Source organism: Varanus komodoensis, unplaced genomic scaffold (genome assembly GCF_004798865.1).
Source record: "Varanus komodoensis strain SLA01 unplaced genomic scaffold, ASM479886v1 scaffold12, whole genome shotgun sequence".
NCBI classification, from domain to species: domain Eukaryota; kingdom Metazoa; phylum Chordata; class Lepidosauria; order Squamata; family Varanidae; genus Varanus; species Varanus komodoensis.
In genome coordinates, this window is record NW_025335349.1 from 13,725,133 (window position 1) to 13,737,429 (window position 12,297).

At 43.0% G+C, this 12,297-nt stretch overlaps 1 protein-coding gene across 1 annotated transcript in view; it reads left to right on the plus strand.

The window, feature by feature from the left end:
- Positions 1-12,297, plus strand: part of VPS13B (vacuolar protein sorting 13 homolog B) — a gene marked incomplete at its 5' end in the record, with an annotated part of 380,746 nt that overhangs the window by 299,922 nt on the left and 68,527 nt on the right. Inside the window, one exon of the mRNA XM_044421459.1 lies at positions 2,253-2,449. Coding sequence (XP_044277394.1) covers positions 2,253-2,449 — 197 coding nt within the window. The remainder of the gene's footprint in view (positions 1-2,252; positions 2,450-12,297) is intronic.

Below are 12,297 nucleotides of genomic sequence, written 5' to 3' on the forward strand. Positions count from 1 at the left end.
ACAGTCAGTACATCCACCTCAGCTCTCCCTTTGGAGGCTTCCGTAGCAGTTGTTTGGCCCACCCTGGATAGGAAGATCCCAAATTCTCATCCCTGGTTAGTTGCCCTTGTCTATCCCTGCTCAACTTTAATTTTCAGTGTATGGAGAACCTAAGATGTGCAAACTCTAGGAAGTTGCTCTGGGGTATGCTCATGATGTGTGCGTGTTTATCTTTGCCGGTGCATTTTTCTAGTTGGGAGCAATATCTCAGGAGTTAAGCATTATTTGAATTGTAGGTAGAGTATTAATCATATTTTTCAAGACAAAAAGAATACAATGTTATTTTACTTATGGGACACGTTTAGCACAACCAATATCCTTACTTCCTCCTGCCCATGAGTCATTTTGTGGAATATATTTGATATTCAGGTTTCAAGCTATTATTTTTGGCAGCTACTACTGCACAAAGTGTTCGTCTTTCTTTAAATTTACCAAGCTGGGCCATTAGTAATAACCCCATGCACCCATAGAAACTAATAATGTGATATGCTTAGAAATGTACAATTAAATCAGTTTAAATTCCCAAATCCAGTTTCCATACCCCTTGGCCACTGTAAACTCCGTACATGTCAATGGAACTTTCTCCCTTGCTAGGTCTTTGTGTGTCAGCCTATAAATATCCTTTTAATATTTCATATTACAAAGTTTGATATTATGGTATGCTGGTAACTCCTTAAACCTATCATTCCTTAAGTGGGGTCACTAAAGGATGAAAGTGCAGTTATTATTTTACAGCATACATTAAATTTTCAATGTATCCTGTGCATTTGCTGACATAAAAAGGCTTTTATGCATTACACACATTAAAATAAAGGATTATGTGTAAAGAAACCTGCTTTCTTTTGCTGTTTTGCTTTTTAATAGCTATGTAAAAGAAATCTTGCCTCTTTAACCAATTAACTCAGCCTCCTGAATAATCATTTGGCCAATTCCTGAGAGATTTAAGGTACTGTTTCAGGTAATGCTTAAACCCAACCTAGTGGAGACATGGATAGAAAGGGACTAGGACAGGAGAGTAAGCATAATGCAGCTCTCATTCCCCACCCATCTTATGAAACATATGATGTGCACTGTTATTAACTAAAGGGTGCTACACCAGCTCAGGTGACTATATGATAACTTTTAGGGTTCAGAACTGCAGTTGTGACAATACTCTGTTGTGAGTGGCTGTGATAAGGCCCTAATTCTTGTTTTATTAATTAATTATGCTTATTAATTAGTTGTGCTTAACTAATTGTTAGTTACTCATAATTCTTATGCTTAGTTGGCTGGGGCATGCTGGCACATGTAGGACATTTTTTCTGTATAAATATGCAAAAGATCATGCATTCAGCCTGTTAAGATGTTTGAACATCAGTTTCTTATGGATAGACTAGTTGATATTCAAGACACAGTGCTCTGTATTGACTTCATCACAGCTATGTTTTGTCAACTTTCCTTGTTTAATAGTCCTATGGAATTGGTGGAAGATAGAGCATTGGAAAGTAGTGTCATCAATACACTGACAAAATACCACTACTATTTTCACTGTCCACTGAATCAGAATTATCAGCAGCAATTCCAAACCCATGCTTAGACAGGGCAAGGAATGGGATGAGACTTAAATTAATGTTAATCTATATAAGAATAAACTTTTGATAGTTGATCTCACTTCTGACCTAAAAGAGACAAGATATACTGCCCTGGATTGGGTCATCCATGCCTTAACAGGATTGAAGACAATTGTAATGCCTTATTTGGGAAATACTTTTTCTCCAGCTTTTATTTCTACATATGAAAAATGTATCAAGAATTTCAGTCACTTTATCAGAATCCCAAGAAAATACAGTCTTGATGTAATTGTGTAATTCATGTCTAGTGGTATTTTGATAAGTTAATATATGCTTGCATGTTACCTTTGTATAATCATTTTGGAGTGCTTATAAATATTCCATAAATGGAGATATATATGGATCTTCTCTAAAGTACATAGAAACATCAACTAGATTAATATTAAAAATATAAAAGAAATAGGTTAAGAACATGATTTCAACAGCAATTAAAAACCTCTATTATTTACCTCTGTTTGGACAACATTACCTCTATTGTATTACAATTATAGGATGTACTACAAAAACACTGTTGTTTGTCCAGGAATGTTAGGCAACTAAGATTTTGTGTTTTTTGTTTGTTTGTTTGTTTGTTTGTTGTTGTTGTTTTGGGAAATATTACAGATTCCCTGCAGCTTGGAATACTGGGATGAGCTTCAGAAGTCATTTGTTGCTTTCAGAGAATTCAGTCTATCAGAAAGCAAAATTTGTGAGCTGTCACTGCCTAGTATCAACCAAATGTCTGACCAGAAAGAGCTTGTAGCGTCAGATCTTTGGAGAATTGTCCTGAACAGCAGCCAGAATTCTGGGGACGACCAAAGGTAACCAAAATTGCTGTTGTTTCATGTAAATGGTATTTCTCTATTAGAACTGAGAGGCAAGGGCCATTGACTCTGCAAAAAATATTATTTGTGGCAAAAAAGCTTGCTAGTCCAAGAGTAGATTGCTATGCCAAAGCATATGTGTCTAAGTACGTATGCAGGAAGAATGCTTAAAGCAGATGCAATCCAAATATTTCACTGGATACATATATTCCAGCAGTTTATTGTGATGGGAACATGACTAGGTGAGTCTTGGATTCACACACTTGGCCTTCACACAATTGTAGTTAATCTTAACTGTGCTCTGCTTGAAAGCAAACTAGCTTCATAGCTCATGGCTTGAAGCTGGTATGTTAAGATTAAACAAAGTCTGCCAGGTTTGGGTTACATGACAGGCTGTAATTAATAAGAAATTGTTAATTTATATTATCCTATTATCTTGAAGTTTATTTATGGTTGTGAGCCGCCCCGAGGCTTCGGCGAATGGGGCGGCATAGAAGTCTCCTAAATAAATAAATAAATAAATAAATAAATAAATAAATAAATAAATAAATGGAAGAGAAAGTTTCTAAACTGGTCCTTAGGGCCATGCTGTAGGAGGAAAGGGAATATAAATGTGAATTGGAAGCTCTTCAAGGCCCATTTGAGTTAAGTTAATCAATGAACACAGCTATCCTAACCCTAACCCAATCACCTACATAGAATATATTATATTTAAAGCATCACTCATAAATATCCATCTAGCTTAGTTACTATATGTTTGATGTTTATTTATTTGCTTATTACATTTTTATAATTTTAAAAATTTTCTTCTATAATGCAACCAAAATAAAAGATATAGAAACATATAAAAATAAACATACAATTAAAATCTTCAAAATACTGTGCCCCCACCACCAGGACCATAGGATACATGTTACAGATATAACAACTCATTCAAACATTCTTTCAGGACTTTTCCCCCTTCCCAAACTGCAATGATTCTTTTATCATTCTTTGAGATAGATAAGGCTGAGAGAAAGTGAGTTATACAGGATCATTAATGGCTGAGTAGAAATTTGAACCTGGCCTCCTTGGCCATGGTCTGAAATTTTAATTACTGTACCACATTGGCTTAGAGAAACAACACAGAAGCACTGGAATAGTTATTTGCCTTTATGACACAGAAAGTCATTGAAATGGGTAATACACATATCTTGATTGTTGGTATGAATGTAACATGCATATACAGCAGGACTCTCCTATCCATGCAGATCGGTTCCAGGCCCCCCAGCAGATGCCTGAAACCATGGATAATAGCAAACACTGTGCAATACACTGTACAATAGCAAGCAGGTACCCATGGGCAAGAAATGGTGAGCTGCAAACCTATATACTTAAAATAAACTCAAATAAACTATATTCTTCTTCGTGGTCTCTGTACATCACACTTAATGGGTACTGCGCCTGCGCAGAGCCTGTTAACGGCCAGAATACCCAAGCTGCAACAGTTTTTGGTGGGAACTCCGTACCCCTCCCCATGGTGCTATATAAGGCGGAGCGCCTGCCATTTTCCTCAGTCTTCTTTCGACTGCTAATCGCATTGCCTCAAGCCATTACCTTGTCTTCTCGTATCTGCTTGTTCTAAATCGTTTTTCTTACCCAGTTGAATCCAAGTTACTTCTCCTTGTTTCCAGTCAATTCTTTACTCTTTCTGTTCTATATAAAAATAAAAAAATAAAAAATATAGTTAGTATATTTCTTCTCTTTCTTCTCTTTACCTTGCTATCCCTTTGGTGATGGCTCAGCGTGCGGCATTTTGAAAGTGTTCGAAATGTGGGGCTAAAATGTGCCCAGCGGACCCTCACGAACTCTGCCTCCTTTGTTTAGGAGAAGGGCATCGCATGGATACATGCAGACATTGCCTGGCCTTTAGCAAACAGGCCAGGAAAAACCGAGAGAACAGGCTGAGAAAGATCCTCTGGGATCAAGCCTTGCAGGCGTCTGATGAGCTTGCTGCTCAATCTATGTCGGCCGAGCCTTCCATGGTAACCTCCCTTCGACCATCCAGGGGAGTGGCTTCTGAGGAGATCTCTCGCTTCTCCCACTCCTTGCGCAAACAAAAGGAAAAGCGGAAGCGTTCCGACCACAGGGATCCGTCAGCCCTGAAAAAGGACAAAAAGGACAAGTCAGGCAAGGCTACTAAGAAGCGCAGATCCGCTCTGGAACCGCGAAGGGACTCAGACCCGACCGTCTTTGTGGTCCCGATGGCACCTTTGGCACCGACAGCCTCGGCACCGAGAGAAATGATGCAAGTCACGCCGCCGGGATCCCCACAGAGGGTTGAGCCTGTGAACCTGATTATGCTACATCCACCCGAACCAGTCGTTCACGGGTCGATGTCCGATGGGGAGTTTTGTGATCCCCCCCCCCCCGAGGTCCTTGCCGTGCCGCCAACCGGCCCGTTCACTGACTCCAATGCCATCCTCCCCGGAGGCTTCCAGGAGGACTATGGCGATTGAACCCAACAGACAATGGCGTTCATCAGGACAATCCACTAGGTCATGGATTCCGATGCCATATGAAGGACCAGAAGCATCTCAGCCTCAATACTGGGAGCCACCTCCATTCGACTATTACATGCCTAGGGATGACGGCCGTTGTTCCCGACAATCCAAAGAGAGGGCTCCATCTACCTTGGCCCCGACGACCTCCCACCATCCTCCTTCTCCGGCACATTCATCCTCTAGTCCGCCCTATCCATATGATTCCGAATCAGAGGACTCCAATGACTGTTCTACATCTCTGGCGGCAGTCATCTCCACCCAGGGACCTGGGTCGCCAAAGGAGTCCTACGCTACCTTCAGGGAGCTTATGGGCCAACTGACAAGAGCTTTGGAGATAGAGGTTGAGCATCAACCCAATACAAATAAGGACAACTTCTATGACATTGTCTGCAAAGAACAGTCATCGGCAATCCATTGATTACGACTTTGCGGGAGGCTATGGAAGAGACATGGACCTTCCCCAACCAACTTCAGTCGACCTCGCAGAGGTACGAGTCCATGTACAAGGTCAGAGAACAGGACATTCCCTTCCTTCTGCGACATCCAAAGCCTAATACGATTGTGGTCGAATCATCTCAAGGGCGGGACAATAGAGAGCACTCGGCCCCCAAGGATAGAGAAGGGTGGGAAATCAACCTCATGGCGAGGTGAATTTACGCAACAGTGGGACTGGGCTTGAGAATTTCAAATTACAAGGCAATGATGGCGAGGTATCAGTACTTTCTGATGCAGCGACTGGACTTGATTACCTCATCCATCCCAGAACAACAACATGATCTCACCTGTGTTTTTATTTGAGAAGCGATGCAGCTGGCGATACAGCAGCTCACCACAGCCCGCCATCATATTGACTGCAATTCTCGTGCCCTGGTGGGCTCAGTTGCTCTCCGGGGGCATGTCTGGCTACGTTCGTGCAACTTCCCGGAAGAGACTAAGAAAAGGATCAAGGGAATGCCATTCGACGGTTCAGGCCTCTTCCATGATCGGATGGACCCCAAGCTCGAGCATATCTATAATGCTCGAACCACCGCCAGGAAAATGGAAATCCCCCGCTCGAACCGTCATAAGTGACAGCAACCTAGATACCATAGATACCAGCCATACCATCGGTACCAGTTGTGCCAGCAACAGTTTCCTCAGCAGCAACAGCGAAACCGTTCACAACCGGCTGCTCAATATCAACAGGGCCGCTGTCGCCAGCCTGTTGAAAAAAGGCAACGTTGACGGGCACCGCGAACCCATCTTCTCTCTCCTTCTACACCCCTCCCCCCTCTCTACAGGGGCCGGCTACAAAGCCGACTCCCTCTTTGGGAGACCATCACATCTGATAAATGGGTCCTTTCCATAGTTGAATTTGGGTACAGAATCGAGTTTGATGTCGTTCCTCCTTCATGTCATGCATGAAGCCCCGACAGAAGCAGTGACTCATGAGGAGGACTTGCACTTGACACCCAGTGTCCAAGAGCTGACCTCACAACCCAGCGCAGGGACAGCTGAGCCAGCTGCTCTGCCTTCCTCTGACTCCCAGCATGTTGAGCAAACGCCTGAACCTTTATCGAAGCCAGGGAGTCATGAGAAAGGGGAAGCTGCAAGTTCTACTCAGAAGGAGGCAGAGCAAACTTCCCCTTTCCCCTCTGGCACTGATCTCCCTGAGCCGGAAACAGAAGACATAGTGGGCGTGGTGGATTTCTCAAAAGCCCAAAACAGACGCATTCTACACAGATATGAACAGTGACAGGATTTATTACGTAAGAGAGAGGAAAGGCGTGACTTGGGAGAGTAATCCCACGTGGGCTCGGGAAGAGAAGCCATTAGGGGGTTAACATCTGCATAGCAAGGACTGCTATTAGAGAGCTTATCTATAGGGTTGTAAATCTTGTAGACAATTAGCATTAAAGGACTTTAGTTTTATCGCGCGTGAATGTGTGGATTGTTTACATACAGGGCTGCTGTCTTCAACACTTCGGGACCAATCTCATACACCGCACCATCAAAAATTCTTAGAGAAGTAGTATCTCAATTACTCCAGAAGGGAGCAATCCACCAAATTTTGCACTCTGATGGACTCTGAGGTTTCTACTTGAGATATTTCACGGTACCGAAGAGAGATGGTGGCTCACGCCCCATACTCGATCTAAGAAGCGTCAACGCCTTTATCACGACTAGAAAATTCCGTATGACCACCCTACAAAACATCCTCCCCCTGCTAGAGAGAGATGATTGGTTCGCGTCTATTGACTTAAAGGATGCCTATTTTCAGATCGGCATCCACCCGTTTTTTAGAAGGTTTCTCAGATTCACAGTCGGTCTCGACATTTTTGAATATAATGTACTTCCTTTCGAACTTGCCACAGCCCCTAGGTATTCACAAATGCATGGCTCCGATATGTGCTCACCTTCGCCCACGAGGACTCCAAATTTATCCATATTTGGACAATTGGCTTATAGTCTCTTCTTCTCGGGACCGACTTGTGGCAGATGTTCACACCATGTGCGCTCTTCTGGTAGACTTGGGACTCCTTATTAATACGGAGAAATCCTGTCTCACTCCTTCACAGGTCATCGAGTTTATAGGAGCACAACTCAATTCAGTTCGAGCCCAGGCATATTTACCACGAACCAGTGTGGACAGACTTTGCTCAATAGCCTGTCGGGTCCAAAGAAGCGGACGGGTTCAGGCATTACTCATACAAAAACTGTTGGGCCATATGGCATCCACAATCATCTTAGTTCCCAATGCCAGACTACGAATGCGGCCACTTCAGCTGTGGTTCAACGCGGCTTTTCAGCCCCTCCACGAATCGTCAAGACGGCTTCTTTTTCCACCCACTTCAGTTCTCCAGACGCTAACTTGGTGGATGGACCCGGACAATCTCACGGTTGGCGTCCCATTTCACCAGCAACAGCCTTCCATCTCGCTCCACACCAATGCATCCCTTATGGGATGGGGAGCACACTGCTCTAATCTACGAATACAAGGCACCTGGCAAGCACACGAGAGAGTAAATCACATCAACTTCCTCGAGCTACTGGCAGTGTTCAAAGCGCTATGATCTTTCGAACTCATGCTTCGAAACCGATCGGTACAGGTAGCCTCCGACAACACAGTTACCGTATTTTACCTGAACAAACAAGGTGGTACGAAATTGGTACCGTTAGCTCAGCTATCCATGCAGATCTGGGACTGGTGTATCCCCAGGGGGATTTTGCTAACAGCAGTCCATCTTGCAGGGATTCACAACCAGGAGGCAGACACCCTGAGCAGGAAGATGTCGTCGACCCACGAGTGGGAACTGGACGATCAAGTGTGCAGAGACCTTTTTACCCGGTGGGGTACCCCGACTCTAGACCTGTTCGCGACAGTGTTGAATTCAAACTGCGTGACCTACTGTTCCAGGGCGGGAACAGGTCCGAACTCATTAGGGGATGCATTAATGGTGAGTTGGTTGGATTCATTCCTGTACGCCTATCCACCAATCCCGTTGATCACTCGCACTCTGGAGAAAGCTGCTCAGGACCGGGCACACCTGATTCTCATTACTCCACTCTCAGGCTGTCAAGACACATGTTCTGTCGTCTGCCATGAATTCTTCACCTGATTACATAGGGGAAGGGGACAATCCTTCACCCCGACTTCAATATTTTCAACCTTACCTCATGGCTCCTGCACTAGCTGTCGCGGTCGACCCCAACGTGCTTCCACAGAACTCCTCAGTCCCGACACCAGAACATCAGTCGATACCGGGAGAACCTGCCCGATTATCTTCCGACAATAGATCACGGCGAGAGATCGACTTTATCTTACAATCCGCCCTTCGACCGTCCACTCGCCAATCATATGAGGCGAAATGGAAACGCTTTACTGTGTTTGCAGAAGCGAATCATTTTACCCCAGAATTAGCTTCCATTGATAATATCCTCCACTTTCTGCTTTCTCTACATCAATTGGGACTTAAGCCTATGTCGATTAAAGTCTATATCGCAGCTATATCACACTTCCGTGGTTCCCTTTTGGGTTCATCCGTATTCTCCCATGCACTCATCCATCGATTCTTTAAGGTGCCACAAAATCTCCACCCTCCAATCCAACCATCGGTACCGACTTGGAGTCTGTCTGTAGTCCTCCACGCACTCACTAGAGCTCCCTTCGAACCTCTCGCAATGACAGACCTGAGACTGCTATCTTGGAAAGCAGCCTTCTTGGTTGCCATAATGTCAGCGAGAAGGGCAAGTGAACTATCTGCCCTCCGGGTGGATCCACCATCTCTTAATTTCCATAAAGAGAAAGTAGTGCTCTGTACCGACCCGGCGTTCCTTCCCAAGGTGGCCACACTGTTCCACATCAACCAGGACATTGTGCTTCCAGCATTCTTCCCATGCCTGTCCACACCAATAGAGAAGTCTCTTCACTCCCTTGATGTGCGCCGATGCTTAGCTTTCTATCGGTCACATACAGAAAGCTTCAGAAAGACTAAACGCCTGTTCATCAGATACTCCGACCCCAATAAAAGCACACCTCTTTCTGCACAGAGACTATCAAAATGGATAGTCCAGACTATTGAACTGGCTTACAAACTGGCAAAAATGGACCTTCCTGTGACGCCCAGGGGCTATTCCACTAGGGCCATGGCAGCCTTGTCAGCCTTCTTGTCGGGCATTCCACTGCTGGGTATCTGTAAAGTGGCTACATGGACAACTCCCTGTACCTTTACCAAACACTGCAGGCTCGATGTCTGGGCCAGGCAGGACTGCTCCTTTGGACGGGCCGTCCTATCATCCATCCTTCACTGACGACACCAACCCACCTCCAGTGAGTGAAGCTTGTTAATCACCCATTGTGTGATGCACAGAGACCACGAAGAAGAAAGTCAGGTTACTTACCTGTAACTGTCGTTCTTCGAGTGGTCATCTGTGCAGTCACACAACCGCCCTCTGGCCCCACTCAGTGTCGAGGGATGGGATAATAGTCTTTCTTTCTATTGATTTCTCTGACGAATGGTACGCTCTGCTAGGGGGCGATCTACCGGTCTCCAGAGACTGAGGAAAATGGTGGGCACTCCACCTTATATAGCACCGGGGGGAGGGGTGCGGAGTTCCCGCCAAAAACCGTTGCAGCTTGGGTATTCTGGTCAGCAACAGGCTCTGCGTAGGCGCAGTACCCATTATGTGTGGCTGCACAGATGACCACTCGAAGAACGACAGTTACAGGTAAGTAACCTGACTTACTCAAACTCAAACTGTATACTCAAACTCAAATAAACTATATACATTTCTTTTCCCCAATTTCATTCATTCTTAACCTCAGCACTTTAAGACCTGCTTTGGCACTTTATGGGTCTTTATGACTTCTCCTTTGGGCTGAGGTCAGCCATGGTTAACTGAAAATTCAGTAACTAAGTGAGGGGGTATGGGGATCCTGCTGTACTTATATATGTATATAATCATACACATTCATGCACACATATTTCACACTTAAAAATAACAATTGATGAATTAGGAAAATGGATTTTGCACTCTGTGTGTGTGTATGGTGGGGGCAGGGGCAAGAGACAGACAGAAACAGGTAAAATAAAAGAGTCTGGAAATGATTTGTTGGTCTTAATAGTGAAGGAATGCATTTTCCATCACTGAGAATTTGTATACTTTAGACAAGATTAATTCCTATGAATATGGGACATTCAGAAAATTACTAAAGCAATGTGAACTTCCTGGGAATTGGGACTAAATCTTGCGGATTTCAGTAGATTTTTAAAATATTTTCAACTGAATTCAGAATTTTTGTTATATGTTCATTTGGAACTTTAAACTATTCTAATGTTTCATTAAAATATTCTCTGAATTATTATTATTATTGCCAGTATTAACTTTATTTATTTATTTATTTATCAATTGATATACTGCCTTTTTCCTACAAAGGGCTCAAGGCAGCTTACATCATTCACCTCCTCCATCTTATCCCCACAACAACAACCCTGTGAGATAGGTTGGGCTGAGAGTCTGTGATTGGCCCAAAGTCACCCAGTTGGCTCCATGGCTGAGTGGGGACTAGAACCCAGATCGTCTGAGTCCCAGTCCCATGCTTTTAACCACTACAACACACTGGCTCTCCTTGACAAAACTAAGTGAATTTTTTTTCATGGAAAATATCCTTTCCATTGAAAGTATAATTGTACTCAGAGGTACCTCCAGGCATTAAGACATCACACTGGATAAGCATAATGTGAGAACTCTGGAGAAAGTGCAGTATAATTTTATTCCCTAGACAGCAGTGCTGATGGGTGTTGTAAAGAAACCAGTGTGATATAACTTACCTTGAAGGCCAGATTATAAATTTTAATGGAGGAGTGAGAGTAGCTTTTGGCTGGGTAAGCATGATGCAGAAATGGGAAGATACCTGCTTGGGAATACTAGACCCAGTGTAACTGGAGAGACAAACTTCAGCATACAGCTGCATCACTGGAGAATCAAGGATTAATGCCTTATTTGGGATTATGGAGTGAAGTTATCAAAATGAATGAGCAGGTAGACTTCATATACTGGATCACAATATTGTTATTCTAAGTTAGCAGTTTAGTTGCATGGAAATATTTTTGCAAGACCTAGAAATGCTGAGGCTAGCTGCTGGTGTCCTTCTGTGCTCTTGTGAAATATTATAAAATGCTCAAGTTAATGTCCCTACCTCCTTCTCTCCTTTTCTTGTCTTGCATAAATGCAAAATGGCTGTGCTAGTGGTGTTCCAATTGTTCTAAAACCAGGCAGCCTGGACATAAATACAATTATTATCAATAAAAATATAATATTTGCTTTTGTTAAATTTAAAGCCATGAGCAAAAAGAACAGGAACAATTGCCATCCATTAAATACACACACTTATACCATGGTATTAGTCCCATTTAGGAAGTATAGGGCTGCAAGCTTAGAGCTTTGTGGATGTTTAAGGACAATTGCTGAATAATTTTTGGAATTGTTTCATAGTGCCACGGATTGTAACTCTGAAACTGTGATGCAATAGTATTTTAACTGTAATATCAAATTAAGATTTAAATTTAAATTTTAAATTCAAAATTATAATTAAGTTGTTATCTTAAAATCTAGATATTCCTTTTTGTCTAAATTGTTTTTCCCAAAATATGCTGTGCAATACAAGGCAATTTAAGTGTAAATCTGAAGGAAATGAAAATCACCTGAGAAAAGTATACTATTTGTACTTGAATGATAGACTGTGATGAATTTTTTTTTAAAAATTCCTTTTATTATTAAAATGAACACTTATGCTACAGTGTTTAAGATTTTCTGAATTCT